Here is a 23544-nt window from a genome sequence, read left to right on the forward strand (position 1 = left end):
GACAGTGAAAGAAACCGGGGCAGAACAGTCAAGACATTGCAGACAGAGATACACAAAATTCCAAACGGACTGCTGGACAAAGATGCAAAAGCGATATCAAGCATTTATATTTTTAACATCCCAAGGCACTTTGCAGAGGAACAATCAGACAAAGCTAGATGTCGGGATAGAAGGGGGAACGTCAGGAAGGGCGATCAAAAAGCCTTGGTCACAAGGGTGAGGTGTAAGGCCGGTCGGTCGCAGAGGAAGAGGGGAGTGGAGTGGTAGAGGGGCTGAGAAATCCAGAGCATGCAGTCGAGATGACGGACGGCACAGCCACTAATGATGGGGTTGAACAGGGAGGGAGCGTGCCGACAGCTCACACTCAACGTGGTGGAAGTGGCTCAACGCGTTCACAGGAGGGTAAAGGTGAAATATGACCCACAGAAGGAAATATTACAAGATGATCAGAGGATTGGATAGGGTGGACAGTGAGAGCCTTTTTTCTCGGATGGTGACGTCTAGCACGAGGGCTTTAAATTGAGGGGAGATAGGTATAAGACAGATGTCAGAGGGAGGTTCTTTACTCAGAGTAGTAAGGGTGTGGAATGCCCTGCCTGCAACAGTAGTGGACTCGCCAACACTAAGGGCATTCAAATGGTCATTGGATAGACATATGGACGATAAGGGAATAGTGTAGATGGGCTTTAGAGTGGTTTCGCAGGTCGGCGCAACATCGAGGTCCGAAGGGCCTGTACTGCGCTGTTATGTTCTATATTAGAACATAGAACATAACAGCGCAGTACAGGTCCTTCGGCCCTCGATGTTGCGCCGAACCAAGGGCGGGTAACCAAACGCCTGGTCAAAACAGGCAGGTTTTAAGGAGCATCTTTAAGGAGGAGAGGAGTAGAGCTTTAGGGAGGTAACTCCAGCACGATTGGCATCAAAAGCGAATGGTGGAGTGATGAAATTCAGGCCAGAATTAGCGATTGGAGAGAAAGCATTGTGGGCTCCAGGGGATCACAATGATGGAGAGGGGTGAAACCAGGAGATAACTACATTGGAGGCGTTAGCAGGCAATGCAGGTAAACAAAGACATGGGTAATGGGTGAAAGAGACTTGATGCAAGAATGGATAAGGACGGCAGATGGGAAGCCAGTCAGGGGAGCACTGGAAGAGTCACATCCGGAGGGGGGGGGGGGCGGGGGGGGGGGGGGGGGGGGGGGAAGTCGAGAGTTCCAACAGGAAATGGGCTGAGGCAGAGACAGAGTCAGGCACTGTTACACAGGTGGAAGGAGGCAGCCTTGTGATGGTGATGATACAAGGCCTGAAGCGAAGATTGGGCGGTTAAAGTTGTGAACAGATTGACAAAGACATCACTGGCATTACGAGGACAAATGAGCTGAGAGGGGAAAAGCAGATTTAACAACAAGAGACAAACATTGAAGTCACAGCCACGGAACTGAGCACCAGCTTTTCACTGAAGTATGTAAACTGCAACAGACCTCGGCTGAGTGACATGGAGTGCGACTCACATCTACGTTTTCCATGCCTGCTGCCCTTTCTCTTCCCTCCCACAGATTCTCAGCAAGTGTGCAAGGTACGAGCCCTCATTTAATGTGGTGCATGATTGTTGCTGTTTACACTGATTTTTACAAAGCTCAAGTTATTGACTGTACATGTGCAGAACAAATACACACCAACAATAGAAAGTTTTAGTGCAAGGTGTAGCAGCAACTGTTGTGTGTAGCCAGTAAAATACAAATCCGGTCTAGATCAGATGAGCCAAAATCTGACCGGGTGGCTATGAGCTTCCATTCATTCACTGGGATTTGGACTTTCTGGATCAATAACATGAACAATCAAGATCACAGAATAGTTATTGTGCTGAAGGAGGTCATTTGTGCCTGCACCAGCTCTCCACCATTCCCCTGCCTTTACCCCGCACATTGTTTCTATTAAAATAATCATCTAACCACCTCTTGAATGCCTCGGTTGAACCTGCCTCCACCACACTTCCAGGCCGTGCATTCCACACCCCAACCACTCGCTGGGTGAAAAATACTTTCACACATCACATTCATTTCTTTTGCAAATCACTTTCAATCTGTGCCCCTCTCGTTCTCCATACTTTTCCGAGCGGGAACAGTTCCTCCCAGTCTACTCTGTCCAGCCCCCTCATGATTTTGAACATCTCTATCAAATCTCCTCTTGGCTTCCTCTCTCTCCAAGGGGAACAGCCGCAACCTCTCCAATCCATCTTCATACCTGAAGTTTCTCATCCCTGGAACCATCCTTGTGAACCTCTTCTGCGCTCTCTCCAATGTGTTCACATCCTTCCTGTAGTGTGGCCCAGAACTGTGCACAAATTCCAGCTGAGGTCTAACGAGTGTCTTGTAGGAGTTCAGAATAACCTCCTCACTCTTGTACTCTATGTCCCTATTAAAAAAGTCCAGAATACTATCTGCTTTATTAACTGCTCTCTCCATCTGTCCTGCCACCTTCAATAATTAATGCACATCGACACCCAGGTGTCTCTGCACCTATAGAATTGTGATTAATGCAAGTATACACCCAGGTCTCTCTGCTGTGTACCCTATAGAATTGTGATTAATGCAAGTATACACCCAGGTGTACCCTATAGAATCCCGTGTACTCTATAGAATTGTATCCCTTATTTTAGATTTTCTCTCCATGCTCTTCCTACCAAAAGGAATTTGTAAAATTTCAAGGCTTGTTAAAATGTGATGTAATAAGTAAAGTTGAGAAGAATCGAATAATGCAGTGTGTGTGTGTGTGTGTGTGTGTGTGTGTGTGTATGTGTGTGTGTGTGTGCGCGCGTGTGTGTGTGTGTGTGTGTGGAGGCAAATGGCTTCATTCCATAAACTCCAGGGACATAAGCAGCCAAAATGATTTGCACTGACGAGTGTTTTGGGCCAGGGTTTAGAGAACCCCAAAGTGTATCACGGAGTTCCCCTGACCCACAACTTTCAATAGATTGTGGTATGGGGAGCACACGGCCCACTCTACAGGTATGGTACAGCAGAAATGGAAAAGTATTTTTTAAAGCAAAACAATGTTTATTCTATGAACTCAAGTTAACCTTTTTAAAACATAGTGAACATCTTAGCAACCATTAATTCAAATACAACCCCTAAGTAATAGAACATTACAGCACAGTGCAGGCCCTTCGGCCCTCGATGTTGCGCCGACCTGTGAAACCACTCTAAAGCCCATCTACACTATTCCCTTATTATCCATATGACTATCCAATGACCATTTGAATGTCCTTAGTGTTGGCGAGTCCACTACTGTTGCAGGCAGGGCATTCTACGCCCTTACTACTCTCTGAGTAAAGAACCTACCTCTGACATCTGTCCTATATCTATCTCCCCTCAATTTAAAGCTATGTCCCCTCATGCTAGACATCACCATCCGAGGAAAAAGGCTCTCACTGTCCACCCTATCCAATCCTCTGATCATCTTGTGTGCCTCAATTAAGTCACCTCTTAACCTTCTTCTCTCTAACGAAAACACCCTCAAGTCCCTCAGCCTTTCCTCATAAGATATTCCCTCCATACCAGGCAACATTCTGGTAAATCTCCTCTGCACCCTTTCCAATGCTTCCACATCCTTCCTATAATGCGGCGACCAGAATTGCACGCAATACTCCAATAATCCTGAATAACTTCCCAAACAACATCCAGAAGACAACAGAAACACCTTTTAACAGAAGCACATTAGGTTTACATTCACTACTGAGAACATTTATAATTCTGAATTCACCAAATGATCAAGAGATAGTCTTCTCGTGGCAGAGAGATCAGCAGTACACCTGCTTTGTCTGGCTTCAGCTCCAACACTGAAAACAAAACCAAAAAAAGACACACCCAAGCTTTTCTCAAAGTGAAACTAAAAAGCAGAGCCAGAGCTCAGCTCCACCCACACTCTGACACCACTGCAGTAACATGAGCAGACAGACATTTCTTAAAGTGACATTCTCATGACACTAGTGATTGGTGAAGCTAACCTGGTGGCACACCCTGCTTAACCTTGGTACATCCAGCAACAAGTGAACTTGTGGCAAGGAAAAAAAAGTCTCTTATGCCTCACGCTAAAAACTCAAGAGTACGCCACTGAAATTCCTCCTTACATGTCACTGCTCTACCTCATAACCGAAGGCTAGATTTAAAAAGTGATGGTGAGAGGGCACGAGGAATATCTGTGCACTCATAGGATTTTGCACACACAGACTCAACTTGAATGCTTCCCTGTTGATGCATCCCGATTGTTCAATCCTCACATTCTCACGTGTAACAGAGAATTGGATCTCAATGAGGTGGAACGTGAAAACAAAAAGGTGTATTCCAAATACCTCTCTTTTCTCAAAAGAACCATACCTGCAGAATATGCTCATTGAATTTTTAATAATCAGATTTTGAAAAGTATAACCACTACATCAAAACGTGAAGAGAAATGCACATTTCAATGACAAAATTACAGCTGCGTTTGATTACAGCGGGGAAACATATTTGTAAAAATACAGGTATTTCTATTCTACCTGCCCAGATATACACATCTTCAAATCGACAAATTGATAAGCTAAATTTAGAAAAAAATGGACAGGGTTCTAATTTTGTTACTTGAAAACATTTTAACTCGTGTAAACATTAGTCCAGAGACATTTAGGCATCAAAACAAATATTCCACCGTTAAACATCAGAAGGCAAATGATAAATCTACATTCAGGAAGCAAAGTCGGACTTCAAAAGATAGCGTATTTTACGTTAAGTAATTTTTGCTGCTATAGTGAATGATCCGATTAAATACAGAAATAAAATCAGCTGGAAATGTACAAGAATAAGACTACAGGCGTTTCATGTTTGGTTCCTTCATGTTCATTGAAGCACTGAGTTTATTTGTGAGGCGACAGAGCAATTAGATATTACAAGTTTAGTCAGTGTGCAAACCAGCTCAAAATACAACCTGTTCATCGTGACGTACATACCTGTTATTTACTGTGACTTTGTATGATGGAGATAAGAAACGTACATTTACAAATTTAAACATATTTACATTTAATGATGAGATACAGGTTAAAAAGCATACGGTGTAAAGTTGGTATAAGCAAACCGATTTCAAATCGCTCATTCCATATCCTGTTGCATGTTTTAAAAACAAAAGAGAGGACAAAGTAAGAATCTTGCCAGGTTAGAAGATTAAAGAGTAAATGCTTTTTCATTTAACAGCTTTGCAATGTGATGAAAGAAACAAAATGAAAACCTGCAATAAAAAGATGACTAGGAAATCACAAAAGGTTTCAGGAAAAGGAGAACCGATTGATATTTTGCGGTGCAGGCTGCAATGGGCAGCAACAGAGACAGCACATGGACAGTAGGTGGAGATGCAGTATTGCTCACAACAAAGTGGTGTTTGGAGCTTGTAACAATGGGCAGCACAGTGGCACAGTGGTTAGCACTAAGGCTTTACAGGGCCAGGGTCACAGGTTCAATTCCTTGCTTGGGTCAATATCTGTGTGGAGTCTGCACATTCTCCCCGTCAGCGTGGGTTTCCTCCGGGTGCTCCGGTTTCCTCCCACAAGTCCTGAAAAACATGCTGTTAGTTGAATTGGACATTCTGAATTCTCCCTCAGTGTACCCGAACAGGCGGCGGAATGTGGCGACTAGGGGCTTTTCACAGTAACCTCATTGCAGTGTTAATGTCAGCCTACTTGTGACAATAAAGGTTATTCAAAAATTAATGATGGAAAAGACGAACACAGAAGATTTTGCATCCGGTTCTATTGCACAGGAATGTGCACGGCAAGAAGTAGTCAGGACCCTGCGTGATGGAAGTTGAACAAGAGTGGATAAAGGATGGGATGGCCCCTCTAACAATTAGAGAGAAGAGAAGGTTGTGGTGCCAGACTGGAGGGGCTGAATGGTCTACTCCTGTCTCTACGCTCATAAGGTGTGATTCAGAGTTGGGGGGGGAAGATGCCATGAATGAAAATTGCACAGGACGATTTGGTAATCACACCCGCCTTGTCCCACCAGCCTCCAGATCTTCAAAATCTCTTCTTGCCATTCCTGTTGACTGTAATAACTGCTCAAGCTGCACTCCCTTCATCACGGAGAAACAGACACAGCTTGGGACAACCAGATTATCTGAATGGCTGAGTTTTGCCTGTGAGTGTGAGCCTACACTTTCTGAAACTTGCCAATTCTACTTTGCTTCCATCTCTGACCATTTGTACAAGATCCCTTTCTGTGAGCAGATGATAACTAACATTGGAGGTTCCAAAACTCAATGACTTGGATACCACTTACAACAGGCTTAAAAGGACTGAATACCAGTAAGACCCTGTGCAAAGAGTGACGAAAGGGCAAAGTGTGCACATGCACAGACCTTGAAGCCACTATGATGGAGCCAGGAGAGGACCCATAGAGTTTCAAAGATGCACAGTAACTTCATTGTGTTAATGTAAGCCAACTTGTGACAAAGATTATTATTAATGAGGTCCTGGGATTCAGAAGGTGACGAGGGATCACAAATACAGGCTCTGCAATCTCTGATCAGTGACTGCCGAAATAATGGAATAGGTCATTGAAAAGAAACATGAGGATTATCTGCACGAAAACAACATTTTACATCATTTCATAAAGGGCAGGTTCTGTTCGACTCTTGCTGAGGATGTGACATCACAAGTGGAAGTTGGAACTCTGCGATAGAACGTACCAAATATGGCTTTCACTAAAGCTCGGAATAGCTGTGGTGCAGGCTTAGGATAGCGGGCATCTTCAGGAAGGCTTGAAGGCGTACAAGGAGTCGGCAGAGGGTATTAGGTGGGGGGCTGTAACATGAAGAGGCTCAAAAGGCCAGAAACTGGGCCTGACTGTCCCATTAATAATAATCAATAACCTTTATTATTGTCACATGTTGGCTTACATTAACACTGCAATGAAATTACTGTGAAAAGCCCCTAGTCGCCACATTCCGGCACCTGTTCGGGTACACAGAGGGAGAATTCAGAATGTCCAATTCACCTAACAGCACGTCTTTCGGGGCTTGTGGGAGGAAACCGGAGCGCCCGGAGGAAACCCACGCAGACACGGGGAGAACGTGCAGACTCCGCACAGACAGTGACCCAAGCCGGGAATCGAACCTTTGTCCCTGGCGCTGTGAAGAAACTGTGCTAACCACTGTGCTAATGTGCCGCCCATTTCTGGTTTATATCAAATCATCTGGATTCAGATACAAAAGTTGTTTAAATTCGCAGATGGTGCCAAACTGGGAGAGCTGTGGATGGTGCAATTAACATTTACTAAATCGGTCGAGAAAATGCAAAAAGAGATGAACAATTTAAATGAGTGGACAGAACAGCGGAACTATGGCAGATAAGTTCAATACAGATAAATGGAGATGATTAAGAAAGGGGGAGCACATCCTAATGGCAAGACTGGACTCAACATTGAACATGTCGATGCAAAGCACGGCAGGGATCAAAGCAAACAGAACACATTTGCAAAGCAAGCCATTCGGCCCCATAAAAAACCTATTCCATCATTCAATCTGACCAGAGCTGAAATGTACTGCATTTACCCAGCGTTCCTCCATACCCCTACAGAGTGTTACATTAGAACAAATCAATATCTTCAAAAATCCTGAAGAGCAGCCAGACCTGCTGAGCTTTTCCAGCATTTTGCTTTTATCTTCAAACTTTCAATTACCCCCACCTCCAGATTCCACAGGCTACTTTGGGGGTAAGAGAATTTCACATACATCCCCACCAGATATAAACAACCACGTATTTCTACCCTAGCAGATACCCCCATCATTTTAAAGATCGCCATGTAAACACCGCTCAATTATCTAAAATCAGCAGATAAAAGCGAAATACGTGAAATCCACCCACATTCGGAGATATACAAGAGACACATCAGGGACCTGAATTGGACCACACTCAAGGAAAGGCAAAACACTCTGAAGCAACAAAGATTTTCTAAAAAAAATAAAAGGTTTTAAATATGGATTTGTTGTAGGAAAGGTGAATCAGCTACCAATGAAAGATCCGCAAGTTCCATTAAATGCCAGGCTTGAATTGGCATTTTAGCAACTTCAGTCAATACGGACAGGTTCAATATTAGCAGGTGAAAGTAAAATAATATTATCTATAGTACTGCCATGACATAGAACATACAGTGCAGAAGGAGGCCATTTGGCCCATCGAGTCTGCTCCGACCCACTTCCACCCTGTCCCCGTAACCCAATAACCCCTCCTAACCTTTTTGGTCACTAAGGGCAATTTACCATGGCCAATCCACCTAACTTGCACGTCTTTGGACTGTGGGAGGAAACCGGAGCACCCGGAGGAAACCCACGCAGACACGGGGAGAACATGCAGACTCCGCACAGACAATGACCCAGCGGGGAATCGAACCAGTGAACCAGCAGGGAATCGAACCTGGAACCCTGGAGCTTTGAAGCCACAGTGCTATCCACTTGTGCTATCGTACTACCCGCAATATGGCTACACTTGGCTCGTTTGTCATACCCTCTCTGAAAAGGACTTTGGACTCAGAGGGAAAGAATACAGAGTGCATTTATAAACAGTGTTTAAGCACCAAGTCAAACAGCAAAAATAGGCGAGAGCATCGTCAACTAGAAAGCAAAAAGTGTAACACAACTCAGCGAGCGGAGACACGGCAAATGCAACTCAGCGAGCGGAGACACGGCAAACGCAGCTCAGCGAGCGGAGACACGGCAAACGCAGCTCAGCGAGCAGAGACACGACAAACGCAGCACGACAAACGCAGCTCAGCGAGCGGAGGCACGACAAACGCAGCTCAGCGAGCAGAGACACGACAAACGCAGCTCAGTGAGCGGAGACACGACAAACGCAGCTCAGTAAGTGGAGACAGGACAAACGCAGCTCAGAGAGCAGAGACACGGTAAACGCAGCTCAGCGAGCGGAGACAGGACAAACGCAGCACGACAAACGCAGCTCAGTGAGCGGAGACAGGACAAACGCAGCTCAGCAAGCGGAGACACGACAAACGCAGCTCAGTGAGCAGAGACACGGTAAACGCGGCTCAGCGAGCGGAGACACGACAAACGCAGCTCAGCGAGAAGGGACACGGCAAACGCAGCTCAGCGATCGGAGACACGACAAACGCAGCTCAGCAAGCGGAGACACGACAAACGCAGCTCAGCAAGCGGAGACACGACAAACGCAGCTCAGCGAGCGGAGACACAACAAACGCAGCTCAGCGAGCGGAGACACGACAAACGCAGCTCAGCGAGCGGAGACACGACAAACGCAGCTCAGCGAGCGGAGACACGACAAACGCAGCTCAGCGAGCAGAGACACGACAAACGCAGCACGACAAATGCAGCTCAGCGAGCGGAGACACGACAAACGCAGCTCAGCATGCGGAGACACGGTAAACGCACCTCAGCAAGCAGAGACACGGCAAACGCAGCTCAGCGAGCGGAGACACGACAAACGCAGCTCAGCAAGCGGAGACACGGCAAACGCAGCTCAGTGAGCGGAGACAGGACAAACGCAGCTCAGCAAGCGGAGGCACGACAAACGCAGCTCAGCGAGCAGAGACACGACAAACGCAGCTCAGCGAGCGTAGACAGGACAAACGCAGCTCAGCGGGCAGAGACACGGTAAACGCAGCTCAGCGAGCGGAGACAGGACAAACGCAGCACGACAAACGCAGCTCAGTGAGCGGAGACAGGACAAACGCAGCTCAGCAAGCGGAGACACGACAAACGCAGCTCAGCGAGCGGAGACACGGCAAATGCAGCTCAGCGAGCAGAGACACGACAAACGCAGCACGACAAATGCAGCTCAGCGAGCGGATACACGACAAACGCAGCTCAGCAAGCGGAGACACGACAAACGCAGCTCAGCGAGCAGAGACATGACAAACGCAGCATGACAAACGCAGCTCAGCGAGCGTAGACACGACAAACGCAGCTCAGCGAGCGGAGACACGACAAACGCAGCTCAGCGAGCGGAGACACGGCAAACGCAGCTCAGCGAGCGGAGACACGACAAACGCAGCTCAGCAAGCGGAGACACGGCAAACGCAGCTCAGTGAGCGGAGACAGGACAAACGCAGCTCAGCGAGCGGAGGCACGACAAACGCAGCTCAGCGAGCAGAGACACGACAAACGCAGCTCAGTGAGCGGAGACACGACAAACGCAGCTCAGTAAGTGGAGACAGGACAAACGCAGCTCAGAGAGCAGAGACACGGTAAACGCAGCTCAGCGAGCGGAGACAGGACAAACGCAGCACGACAAACGCAGCTCAGTGAGCGGAGACAGGACAAACGCAGCTCAGCAAGCGGAGACACGACAAACGCAGCTCAGCGAGCAGAGACACGGTAAACGCAGCTCAGCGAGCGGAGACACGACAAACGCAGCTCAGCGAGCAGAGACACGACAAATGCAGCACGGCAATCAATACAGGACTTTGATAATCTTTTTCCAGTATCTAAACAATAGTAACAGATTTTACCTCAAACAAGTTGCACCCCTCGGACTCAATGCGATCATAAGGCCTGATGATTCCATCTTCACGGATACACCGCGGTGGGCGGAGTTTACTGACATCTTCAGTTGACTCTGCTACCCTGGAACAATCAGGTATTGTAATAAATGACTGGAACTTATTTCTGTTTATATCGTAAATTATTATTTTTTCGAACAAGATCGAGCAAATCCATTAAAGGTCGGCTTGATGGGCACGTCATCTGCAACCTGAACCATTCATTCACTTGCTCCGCTGCCGGCTGTGTGGGGACAGTCTGCTGCACCATCCGCACGGTGCACTGCAGCAACTCACCAAGGTTTCTTCAACAGTAATTCCCAAACCTACGGTCTCTAGGGCCTTGAAGGACAAGAGCATCACGTGCCCAGGAACACCGTCACCTGCACGGAAGCAGCATCCTGCCTTGGAAATAGGGCTTTGTCAATGCTGGGTCAAATTTCAGTAACTCTACTCCCGAAGAGCACTGTGGCTAAAACTTCAAGACGGCAGCCCATCACCACATTCCCGAGAGGAATGGTCAGAAAATGCTGGCCTCGGCAGCAACCCTCGCATCCCAAGGTGAAAATAAATTTAAACCCAAGGCAAGTAGGTTAACCAATCAGAATTTAAAATGTTTTCATTTTCATTTACGCAGTGCCCCTCATGAATGCAGCTGGTGCGTTGTGGGTGAGATTTTACGTTATTTAAAAAAACTCTGATTCCTAATTATACAAGAACTCCAGTTCCTATTAAAACACATCCTGATATAATTTAAAATATTTAAGATTCCTGTTAGCTCTTCAGCGGGTGAGCAGCGGAGGCAGTGGTGTAGTGGGATTGTCAGTGGACTAATAATCGAGAGAACCAGGATAATACTCTGGGCACCTGGTTCAAATCCCACCAGGGCAGATGGTGCAATTGGAATTCAATAACTCCGAAACAACCCTCTTATGGACTGACCTGATTAATGCTACACTCCTGTATGCTTCACCCGATGCCGGTGTCGATGCATGCACATTGTGTACCTTGTGTTGCCCTATTATGTATTTTCTCTTCATGTACTAAATGATCTGTTTGAGCTGCACACAGAAAAATACTTTTCACTGCACCTCGGTACACGTGACAATAAACAAATCCAAATGTAATAAAAATCTGGAATGAACAGTCTAATGATGACAATGAAACCATTGTCGTTAAAAAAAAACGCATCTGGTTTACTGATGCACATGTGACTCCAGACTCCCAGCAATGTGGTTGGACTTTCAAATGCCCTCAGGGATGGGCAATAAATGAAAGCCCAGCCAACGACGCCAACACCCCATGAACAAATTTGTAAAAAGCAGACAACAGCATTTACAAATCCCTGAGGCTTCTTCATAGTGTGGAGCCACTGGGAGGCGGTCCCGGTGAATTCTGTTCGATCTTACTTTTTGATTCCTTGTAAAGTGCTGCTTGCCATGTCAATGATCCCACCCGTCGGTCGGGCAACGACTCCGACCAGGCCTTTGCCCACGCCTTTGAAGAAGCCAGCCGCACCTTCCTTTTTGGCACCTGTTGCAGGAAATGGTACATAGTCACTTAGAAATGGTAATCCAATCATGGAACACATTCATTACTGATGCTGCCACCAACTGCTGACTGATATTAGATGTTACTCCTTCCCACAGATCAGCAATGGAGGTTAACACAAAATAAATGTTGGGAAACAGATAATCCCGTGCACCTGACTAATAATTTATTATAGGTCTACAATAATCTCCACCCCCAGCCTCATGACTGATCAAGCACACATTTGTGCTTCAGGGTTTCATAGAACATAGAACATAGAAAATACAGCACAGAACAGGCCCGTCGGCCCACAATGTTGTGCCGGACCCTTGTCCTAGGTTAATCATCGATTATCATTGAATTTACAGTGCAGAAGGAGGCCATTCGGCCCCTTGAGTCTGCACCGGCTCCTGGAAAGAGCACCCTACCCAAACTTAACACCTCCACCCAACACCAAGGGCAAGTTTGGACATTAAGGGCAATTTATCATTGGCCAATTCACCGAACCCGCACATCTTGGGACGGTGGGAGGAAACCGGAGCACCCGGAGGAAACCCACGCAGACACGGGGAGGACGTGCAGACTCCGCACAGACAGTGACCCAAGCCGGAATCGAACCTGGGACCCTGGAGCTGTGAAGCAATTGTGCTATCCACAATGCTACCGTGCTGCCCTTGAGAACAAATAAATCTACACTAAATCATTTTACCGTAATCCATGTACCTATCCAATAGCTGCTTGAAGGTCCCTAATGTTTCCGACTCAACTACTTCCACAGGCAGTGCATTCCATGCCCCCACTACTCTCTGGGTAAAGAACCTACCTCTGATATCCCTCCTATATCTTCCACCTTTCACCTTAAAGGTATGTCCCCTTGTAATGGTTTGTTCCACCCGGGGAAAAAGTCTCTTGACTGTCTACTCTATCTATTCCCCTGATCATCTTATAAACCTCTAAGAAGTCGCCCCTCATCCTTCTCCGTTCTAATGTCAAAAGGCCTAGCACCCTCAACCTTTCCTCGTAAGACCAACTCTCCATTCCAGGCAACATCCTGGTAAATCTTCTTTGCACCTTTTCCAAAGCTTCCACATCCTTCCTAAAATGAGGCGACCAAAACTGTACACAGTACTCCAAATGTGGCCTTACCAAAGTTTTGTACAGCTGCATCATCACCTCACGGCTCTTAAATTCAATCCCTCTGTTAATGAACGCGAGCACACCATAGGCCTTCTTCACAGCTCTATCCACTTGAGTGGCAACTTTCAAAGGTGTATGAACATAGACCCCAAGATCTCTCTGCTCCTCCACATTGCCAAGAACTCTACCGTTAACCCTGTATTCCGCATTCATATTTGTCCTTCCAAAATGGACAACCTCACACTTTTCAGGGTTAAACTCCATCTGCCACTTCTCAGCCCAGCTCTGCATCCTATCTATGTCTCTTTGCAGCCGACAACAGCCCTCCTTACTATCCACAACTCCACCAATCTTCGTATCGTCTGCAAATTTACTGACCCACCCTTCAACTCCCTCATCCAAGTCATTAATGAAAATCACAAATAGCAGAGGACCCAGAACTGATCCCTGCAGTACACCACTGGTAACTGGGATCCAGGCTGAATATTTGCCATCCACCACCACTCTCTGACTTCTATCGGTTAGCCAGTTCGTTATCCAACTGGCCAAATTTCCCACTATCCCATGCCTCCTTACTTTCTTCATAAGCCTACCATGGGGAACTTTATCAAATGCCTTACTAAAATCCATGTACACTACATCCACTGCTTTACCTTCATCCACATGCTTGGTCACCTCCTCAAAGAATTCAATAAGACTTGTAAGGCAAGACCTACCCCTCACAAATCCGTGCTGACTATCCCTAATTAAGCAGTGTCTTTCCAGATGCTCAGAAATCCTATCCTTCAGTACCCTTTCCATTACTTTGCCTACCACCGAAGTAAGACTAACTGGCATGTAATTCCCAGAGTTATCCCTAGTCCCTTTTTTGAACAGGGGCACGACATTCGCCACTCTCCAATCCCCTGGTACTCCCCTGTTGACAGTGAGGACGAAAAGATCATTGCCAACGGCTCTGCAATTTCATCTCTTGCTTCCCATAGAATCCTTGGATATATCCCGTCAGGCCCGGGGGACTTGTCTATCCTCAAGTTTTTCAAAATGCCCAACACATCTTCCTTCCTAATAAGTATTTCCTCGAGCTTACCAATCTGTTTCACACTGTCCTCTCCAACAATATCGCCCCTCTCATTTGTAAATACAGAAGAAAAGTACTCGTTCAAGACCTCTCCTATCTCTTCAGACTCAATACACAATCTCCCGCTACTGTCCTTGATCGGACCTACCCTCGCTCTAGTCATTCTCATATTTCTCACATATGTGTAAAAGGCCTTGGGGTTTCCCTTGATCCTACCCGCCAAAGATTGTTCATGCCCTCTCTTAGCTCTCCTAATCCCTTTCTTCAGTTCCCTCCTGGCTATCTTGTATCCCTCCAGCGCCCTGTCTGAACCTTGTTTCCTCAGCCTTACATGAGTCTCCTTCTTCCTCTTAACAAGGCATTCAACCTCTCTTGTCAACCATGGTTCCCTCACTCGACCATCTCTTCCCTGCCTGACAGGGACATACATTTACGGGCAGCACGGTAGCATAGTGGTTAGCATAATTGCTTCACAGCTCCAGGGTCCCAGGTTCGATTCCGGCTTGGGTCACTGTCTGTGCGGAGTCTGCACATCCTCCCCGTGTGTGCGTGGGTTTCCTCCGGGTGCTCCGGTTTCCTCCCACAGTCCAAAGATGTGCAGGTTAGGTGGATTGGCCATGATAAATTGCCCTTAGTGTCCAAAATTGCCCTTAGTGTTGGGTGGGGTTACTGGGTTATGGGGATAGGGTGGAGGTGTTGACCTTGGGTAGGGTGCTCTTTCCAAGAGCCGGTGCAGACTCGATGGGCCAAATGGCCTCCTTCTGCACTGTAAATTCTATGATCTATGATCTATGATCAAGGACACGTAGCACCTGTTCCTTGAACAAGTTCCACATTTCATTTGTGTCCTTCCCTGCCAGCCTATGTTTCCAACTTATGCACTTCAATTCTTGTCTGACAACATCATATTTACCCTTCCCCCAATTGTAAACCTTGCCCTGTTGCACGTACCTATCCCTCTCCATTACTAAAGTGAAAGTCACAGAATTGTGGTCACTATCTCCAAAATGCTCCCCCACTAACAAATCTATCACTTGCCCTGGTTCATTACCCAGTACTAAATCCAATATTGCCCCTCCTCTGGTCGGACAATCTACATACTGTGTTAGAAAAGCTTCCTGGACACACTGCACAAACACCACCCCATCCAAACTATTTGATCTAAAGAGTTTCCACTCAATATTTGGGAAGTTAAAGTCGCCCATGACTACTACCCTATGACTTCTGCACCTTTCCAAAATCTGTTTCCCAATCTGTTCCTCCACATCTCTGCTACTATTGGGGGGCCTATAGAAAACTCCTAACAAGGTGACTGCTCCTTTCCTATTCCTGACTTCAACCCATACTACCTCAATAGGGTGATACTCCTCGAACTGCCTTTCTGCAGCTGTTATACTATCTCTAATTAATAATGCCACCCCCCCACCTCTTTTACCACCCTCCCTAATCTTATTGAAACATCTATAACCAGGGACCTCCAACAACCATTTCTGCCCCTCTTCTATCCAAGTTTCCGTGATGGCCACCACATCGTAGTCCCAAGTACTGATCCATGCCTTAAGTTCACCCACCTTATTCCTGATGCTTCTTGCGTTGAAGTATACACACTTCAACCCATCTCCGTGCCTGCAAGTACTCTCCTTTGTCAGTGTTCCCTTCCCCACTGCCTCATTACACGCTTTGGCGTCCTGAATATCGGCTACCTTAGTTGCTGGACTACAAATCCGGTTCCCATTCCCCTGCCAAATTAGTTTAAACCCTCCCGAAGAGTACTAGAAAACCTCCCTCCCAGGATATTGGTGCCCCTCTGGTTCAGATGCAACCCGTCCTGCTTGTACAGGTCCCACCTTCCCCAGAATGCGCTCCAATTATCCAAATAACTGAAGCCCTCCCTCCTACACCATTCCTGCAGCCACGTGTTCAACTGCACTCTCTCCCTATTCCTAGCCTCGCTATCACGTGGCACCGGCAACAAACCAGAGATGACAACTCTGTCTGTCCTGGCTTTTAACTTCCAGCCGAACTCCCTAAACTTGTTTATTACCTCCACACCCTTTTTCCTACCTATGTCGTTGGTACCAATGTGCACCACGACTTCTGGCTGCTCACCCTCCCCCTTAAGGATCCTGAAGACACGATCCGAGACATCCCTGGCCCTGGCACCCGGGAGGCAACATACCTTCCGGGAGTCTCGCTCGCGACCACAGAATCTCCTATCTATTCCCCTAACCATTGAATCTCCTACAACTATTGCTTTTCTATTCTCCCCCCTTCCCTTCTGAGCCCCAGAGCCAGACTCAGTGCCAGAGACCTGGCCGCTAGGGCCTTCCCCCGGTAGGTCATCCCCCCCAACAGCATCCAAAACGGTATACTTGTTTTGAAGGGGAACGGCCACGAGGGATCCCTGCACTGTCTGCCTGTTTGTTTTTTTCCCCCTGACCGTAACCCAGCTATTCTTGTCCTGTACCTTGGGTGTGGTTACCTCCTTGTAACTCTTCTCAATCACCCCCTCTGCCTCCCGGATGATCCGAAGTTCATCCAGCTTCAGCTCCAGTTCCCTAACACGGTCTTTGAGGAGCTGAAGTTGGGTGCACTTCCCGCAGGTACAGTCAGTGGGGACACCGGTGGTATCCCTCACCACCCACATCCTACAGGAGGAGCATGTAACTGGCCTAGCCTCCATCCCCTCTTACCTTACAGAATATAGCTGCTGTGTGGACTAACTAGATCTCCGCCCTCCGACTCTGCTCCCAGTCAGCTACACTTTCTGTAAACTCCTGGCTCTCTTCGCGGAAATGTCGGAAACAAAATGAAAGGAGCACCTTACTCCCTCCTCACCTAACTCCCTCGGTCACCAAACTCTCACTATCGCACTCAAATGCACCAAATTCAGCACTCAGTGCAAAACCTCAGTTTCTCAATCATTTATCCCTCGTTTTCCTCACACGGATAGAGTACAACTTAAAATGTACCAAAGAATGAAAAAGAAATGGACATAATGGCATTATATAAAGATATTAGTATCAAGGACAGGATCTGGCAAGGTGGGATGGTCGCCCTCGGTCACTGGCGGGTCGGGTACAGGCGGTTAAAATGAACGTGTTGCCACGCTTCCTGTTTATTTTTCAATGCCTGCCGATTTCCCTGCCAAACGCTTTTTGAAATGAAATGAAATGAAAATCGCTTATTGTCACAAGTAGGCTTCAAATGAAGTTACTGTGAAAAGCCCCTAGTCGCCACATTCCGGCGCCTGTTCGCGGAGGCTGTTACGGGAAAGAAAGTTTTCAGAGAGATTGAGGGAAGGATTACCTCGTTCATATGGGATGGGGAGGTGGCCAGAGTTAGAAAGGCGCTACTACAGAGGGGAAGGCAGGCAGTGGGTTTGGGTCTTCCGAACCTGATGTATTACTACTGGGCGGCGAATGTGGAGAAGGTGCGGAGCTGGGTCAGAGGGGTTGATTGCCAGTGGGTCAGAATGGAGGAGAGTTTGTGCAGGGGGTCGGGATTGAAAGCACTAGCAACAGCGCCGCTCCCGATAGCTCCGGGGAAGTACTCAGGGAGTCCGGTAATAATAGCTTCATTGAGAATTTGGAGGCAGTTTCGCCAACACTTCGAGTTGGGGGCAGGGTCAAGGGAAATGCTGATTCGGGGAAACCACAGATTTGAGCCAGGGAGGTGGGATGGAAGTTTTCGGAAATGGGAGGAGAAGGGGATTAAGGCACTAAAAGACTTATTTCTTAGAGGTCGATTTGCAGGACTGAAGGAGCTGGAAGCGAAGTATAGGTTGGAGCAGGGGGAGGTGTTTAGGTACATGCAGGTTCGAGATTTTGCCAGAAAGGAGATAAGAAGCTTCCCGGGGGAGCTGGCCTCCACATTGCTGGAGGAGGTGCTGACGACAAGGGACTGTCAGCATTTTACGGAGCTATTTTGGAAGAGGAGAAGGCACCACTGGAAGGGATCAAAGCAAAGTGGGAGGAAGAGTTGGGAGAGGGTATGGAGGAGAGGTTCTGGAGTGAGGTGCTCCGGAGAGTGAATGCCTCTATCTCGTGCGCGAGGTTGGGGCTGATACAGCTGAAGGTGGCATACAGAGCACACCTCACGAGGGCGAGTATGAGCCGATTCTTTGAGGGAGTGGAAGATGTGTGTGAGTGTTGCGGTTGGGGGGGGGGGGACCAGCATCATATGTTTTGGTCCTGTCCAAAGCTAGAGGATTACTGGAAGGAGGTTTTAGGATAATTTCTAAAGTGGTGAACGTGAAACTGGACCCGGGGCCCCAGGTGGCCATATTCGGGGTGTTGGACCAGCCGGGGTTGGAAACGGGAACGGGTGCGGAGGCAGATGTTGTAGCCATCGCCTCGTTGATCGCCCAAAGGCGGATCCTGATGGGATGGAGAGCAGCCTCTCTCCCCTGTGCCCTGGCGTAGCAGGGGGACCTGCTGGAATTCTTGACTCTTAAGAAGGTTAAGTTTGAACTGAGGGGAAGGACTGAGGGGTTCTACAATTCATGGGCATTATTCATGATGCACTTTCAAAATCTGGATAACATCGAACATTAGTTTGGGGGGGGGGGGGTGTTGATGGTGACGATGGGTGATTCCTGATTCCTTTTTGTCATTTAATTGAGGCATACAAGATGATCAGAGGATTGAATAGGGTGGACAGTGAGAGCCTTTTTCCTCGGATGGTGATGTCTAGCACGAGGGGACATAGCTTTAAATTGAGGGGAGATAGATATGGGACAGATGTCAGAGGTAGGTTCTTTACTCAGAGAGTAGTAAGGGCGTGGAATGCCCTGCCTGCAACAGTAGTGGACTCGCCAACACTAAGGGCATTCAAATGGTCATTGGATAGACATATGGACGATAAGGGAATAGTGTAGATGGGCTTTAGAGTGGTTTCACAGGTCGGCGCAACATCGAGGGCCGAAGGGCCTGTACTGCGCTGTAACTTTCTATGTTCTATTTGTTTATGTGAGCATGCGGGCTAATGTTTGGGGTTTGGTGGGAGGATGGGATCGTTGTTATTGATATGGCATATTTGTTACTGATTAATGTTTATTGTTGGTGGGTGTAAATTTGGGAGAAAACGTGAAAAAGAATTTTTAAAAAGTCAAGGACAGTGCCAAAAACAGCCCAGATTCTTCCCAATCGGAAAATAAATTTTAGTGAGAGTATCATCAAGTATTTAGAGCAGGCTTGTCCAACGTGAGGCCTGTGATGCCCCTCTCTGTGGCCCGGGACTACCTGAAGGGAGTTTCAGTGCAGGATTCTGCATGGAGCCGATCCTCCAATCACAGGCTGTTTCTCTCCTGCTCTCTGATTGGAGGAGCAGTGAACACCAGCATCGGTGAGTGTGCTGGGCCAAAATAAACAAAGGTACATCTGGACTGGAGCCTGGCGAGGGCCAGGTCGGGACTGGAGCCTGGCGAGGGCCAGGTCGGGGCGGGAGCCTGGGGAGGGCCAGGTCGGGGCGGGAGCCTGGCGAGGGCCAGGTCGGGGCTGGAGCCTGGCGAGGGCCAGGTCGGGGCTGGAGCCTGGCGAGGGCCAGGTCGGGGCTGGAGCCTGGCGAGGGCCAGGTCGGGGCGGGAGCCTGGCGAGGGCCAGGTTGGGGCGGGAGCCTGGCGAGGGCCAGGTCGGGGCGGGAGCCTGGCGAGGGCCAGGTCGGGGCGGGAGCCTGGCGAGGGCCAGGTCGGGCTGGAGCCTGGGGAGGGCCAGGTCGAGGTGAGAGTGGGGAGGGCAATTTTGCTTAATTTTGCAAAGGTTGAAATAGTGAACTGTATTTTTGTTAAATCAGTAAGTCAAAGGGATGGAAAGCAAAAATGAGGCAGGGACAACACACTACAATGCTGCCAAGATATGACCAGAATGCTGGGAACAGCAAAATAACTGGTCATTAAAAAGGGGAAAATATGAGTACGCTTGCGGGAAACATAAAAACTGACTTAAAAAACTTCCATACGTTTGTGAAGAGACAAAGATTGGTGACGACAAATGTAGGACCCTCGGGCACCACGGTGGCGCATTGTGTTAACCCTGCAGCCTCACGGCGCTGAGGTCCAAGGTTCAGTCCCAGCTCTGGGAAGCGGGAACAGGTTACTGAGTTGAATGATTAGCCATGATCGTAATGAATGGTAGAGCAGGCTGGAAGGGCCGAATGGCCTCCTCCTGCTCCTATTTCCTGCGCTTCCATGTAGTTGGATACATTATACAAAAGAGAAGTTTATATGAAGTACATTCAATGGTCTGTCCATCACAACATGCAACGCTGTAAAGGTTCAGACGCTTTACCTTCAACTGGCTTTGTGACTATTCCTGTAAATCCTCCAACCACACCCTAAACAAAGATACAAGATGAATACTTGTAAATGTTTGTACATTACAGAATATATTATTCAATTGAAATGATTATACTGAGGCACAACAAAGCAGGATCACTGCATCTATATGATAAGCATCGAGAAAACAAAGTTTCATGACAAAGGTTTGCAGGGGAAATTTGCATACATCCGTGTGCTCACCCTAACTTGGAGGTGGTTTGTGGAGGAGCTCTTGTCAAGTGACACTCAAACGCGAAACGCTTCTTCAGTGTTTCCCTCCCTATCCCCTCCTCTAACCAAAAAAAAAACCAACCGCTGTAAAGATCAAGAGGAAGGCTCGAGGGCAGGTAGAAGTGGAAAGTTGAACCGTGAAGTCACAGCCTGCAGGTAAGGGACTGGCTGGTGACTGATAAGTAGTTTTTAATTATTTTCCCTCAGGTGTTATCGTGCGGGGCGCAGAGGTTACTGAATGAGTGCTTGCTGAGAAGGGGAGTGAATAACAGGTAAGCTATTTCTTTCTTTTTTTTAATCTAGAGGGGATTACAGGGAAGGTAGTGCAGTGTTCCTCCTGCAGAATGTTTGAGGTGAGGGACGCCGTCAGTGTCCCTGCTGATTTCATCTGTGGGAAGTGCACCCATCTCCAGCTCCTCAGAAACCGCATTGGGGAACTGGAGCTGGAGTTGGATGAACTTCGGATCATTCGGAGGCAGAGGTGGTCATAGATGCTTCAGGGATGTAGTTACTCCGAAGAATAAAGATAGATGGGTGACGGTGAGAGGGGCTGGGAGGAAGCAGTCAGTACAGGGATCCCCTGTGGCCATTCCCCTTAGTAACAAGTATACTGCTTTGGATACTGTTGAGGGGGACGACTTACCAGGGTTAAGCCATGGGGTACAGGTCACTGGCACAGAGTCTGTCCCTGTTGCTCAGAAGGGAAGAGAGGAGTAGAGCATTAGTCATTGGAGACTCCATAGTTAGGGGGATAGATAGGAGATTCTGTGGGAATGAGAGAGACTCGCGGTTGGTGAGTTGCCTCCTCGGTGCCAGGGTGCATGATGCCTCGGATCGTGTTTTCGGGATCCTTAAGGGGGAGGGGGAGCAGACCCAAGTCGTGGTCCACATAGGTACCAACGACATAGGTAGGAAAAGGGATGGGGATGTAAGGCAGGAATTCAGGGAACTAGGGTGGAAACTTAGATCTAGGACAAACAGTTATTATCTCTGGGTTGTTACCCGTGCCACGTGATAGCGAGATGAGGAATAGGGAGAGACAGGAGTTGAACACGTAGCTACAGGGATGGTGCAGGAGGGAGAGTTTCAGATTTCTGGATAATTGGGGCTCATTCTGGGGTCGGTGGGACCTCTACAAACGGGATGGTCTACACCTGGACCAGAGGGGTACCAATATTCTGGGGGGGAAATTTGTTAATGCTCTTCGGGAGGGTTTAAACTAGAACAGCAGGGGGTTGGGAACCTGAATTGTAGCTCCAGTATACAGGAGGTTGAGAGTAGTGAGGTCATGAGTAAGGTTTCAAAGTTGCAGGAGTGTACCGGCAGGCAGGCAGGGTGATTTAAAGTGTGTCTTCTTCAATGCCAGGAGCATCCGGAATAAGGTGGGTGAACTTGCGGCATGGGTTGGTACCTGGGACTTCGATGTTGTGGCCATTTCGGAGACATGGATAGAGCAGGGACAGGAATGGTTGTTGCAGGTGCCGGGGTTTAGATATTTCAGTAAGCTCAGGGGTGGTAAAAGAGGGGGCGGGGTGGCATTGTTAGTCAAGGACAGTATTACGGTGGCAGAAAGGACGTTTAATGAGGACTCATCTACTGAGGTAGTATGGGCTGAGATTAGAAACAGGAAAGGAGAGGTCACCCTGTTAGGGGTTTTCTATAGGCCTCCGAAAAGTTCCAGAGATGTAGAGAGGAGAGGATTGCAAAGATGATTCTGGATAGGAGCGAAAGCAACAGGGTAGTTGTTATGGGGGACTTTAACTTTCCAAATATTGACTGGAAACACTATAGTTCGAGTACATTAGATGGGTCCGTTTTTGTCCAATGTGTGCAGGAGGGTTTCCTGACACAGTTTGTAGATAGGCCGACGAGAGGAGAGGCCATATTGGATTTGGTACTGGGTAATGAACCAGGACAGGTGTTAGATTTGGAGGTAGGTGAGCACTTTGGTGATAGTGACCACAATTCGATTACGTTTACTTTAGTGATGGAAAGGGCAAGAGCTACATCTGGGGGGAAAGGCAATTATGATGCGATGAGGCAAGACTTAGGATGCATCGGATGGAGAGGAAAACTGCAGGGGATGGGCACATTGGAAATGTGGAGCTTGTTCAAGGAACAGCTACTGCGTGTCCTTGATAAGTATGTACCTGTCAGGCAGGGAGGAAGTGGTCGAGTGAGGGAACCGTGGTTTACTAAAGCAGTCGAAACACTTGTCAAGAGGAAGAAGGAGACTTATGTAAAGATGAGACATGAAGGTTCAGTTAGGGCGCTCGAGAGTTACAAGTTAGCTAGGAAGGACCTAAAGAGAGAGCTAAGAGGAGCCAGGAGGGGACATGAAATGAAAAATGAAATGAAAATCGCTTATTGTCACAAGTAGGCTTCAAATGAAGTTCCTGTGAAAAGCCCCTAGTTGCCACATTCCGGCGCCTATTCGGGGAGGCTGGTACGGGAACATGTACGGGACATGAGAAGTCTTTGGCAGGTAGGATCAAGGATAACCCTAAAGCTTTCTATAGATATGTCAGGAATAAAAGAATGACTAGGGTAAGAGTAGGGCCAGTCAAGGACAGTAGTGGGAAGTTGTGCTTGGAGTACGAGGAGATAGGCGAGGTGCTAAATGAATATATTTTGTCTGTATTCACACAGGAAAAAGACAATGTTGTCGAGGAGAATACTGAGATTCAGGCTACTAGACTAGAAGGGCTAGA

General features: G+C 47.8%; 1 protein-coding gene across 1 annotated transcript in view; it reads right to left on the reverse strand.

The window, feature by feature from the left end:
• Nucleotides 1–23544, reverse strand: part of vps13c (vacuolar protein sorting 13 homolog C) — a 473104-nt gene that overhangs the window by 13298 nt on the left and 436262 nt on the right. The window contains 3 exon segments of the mRNA XM_072493103.1: nt 10512–10626; nt 11951–12074; nt 20574–20619. Coding sequence (XP_072349204.1) covers nt 10512–10626; nt 11951–12074; nt 20574–20619 — 285 coding nt within the window.

The sequence above is a fragment of the Scyliorhinus torazame genome, chromosome 30, assembly GCF_047496885.1.
Source record: "Scyliorhinus torazame isolate Kashiwa2021f chromosome 30, sScyTor2.1, whole genome shotgun sequence".
In the NCBI taxonomy this organism is placed as follows: domain Eukaryota; kingdom Metazoa; phylum Chordata; class Chondrichthyes; order Carcharhiniformes; family Scyliorhinidae; genus Scyliorhinus; species Scyliorhinus torazame.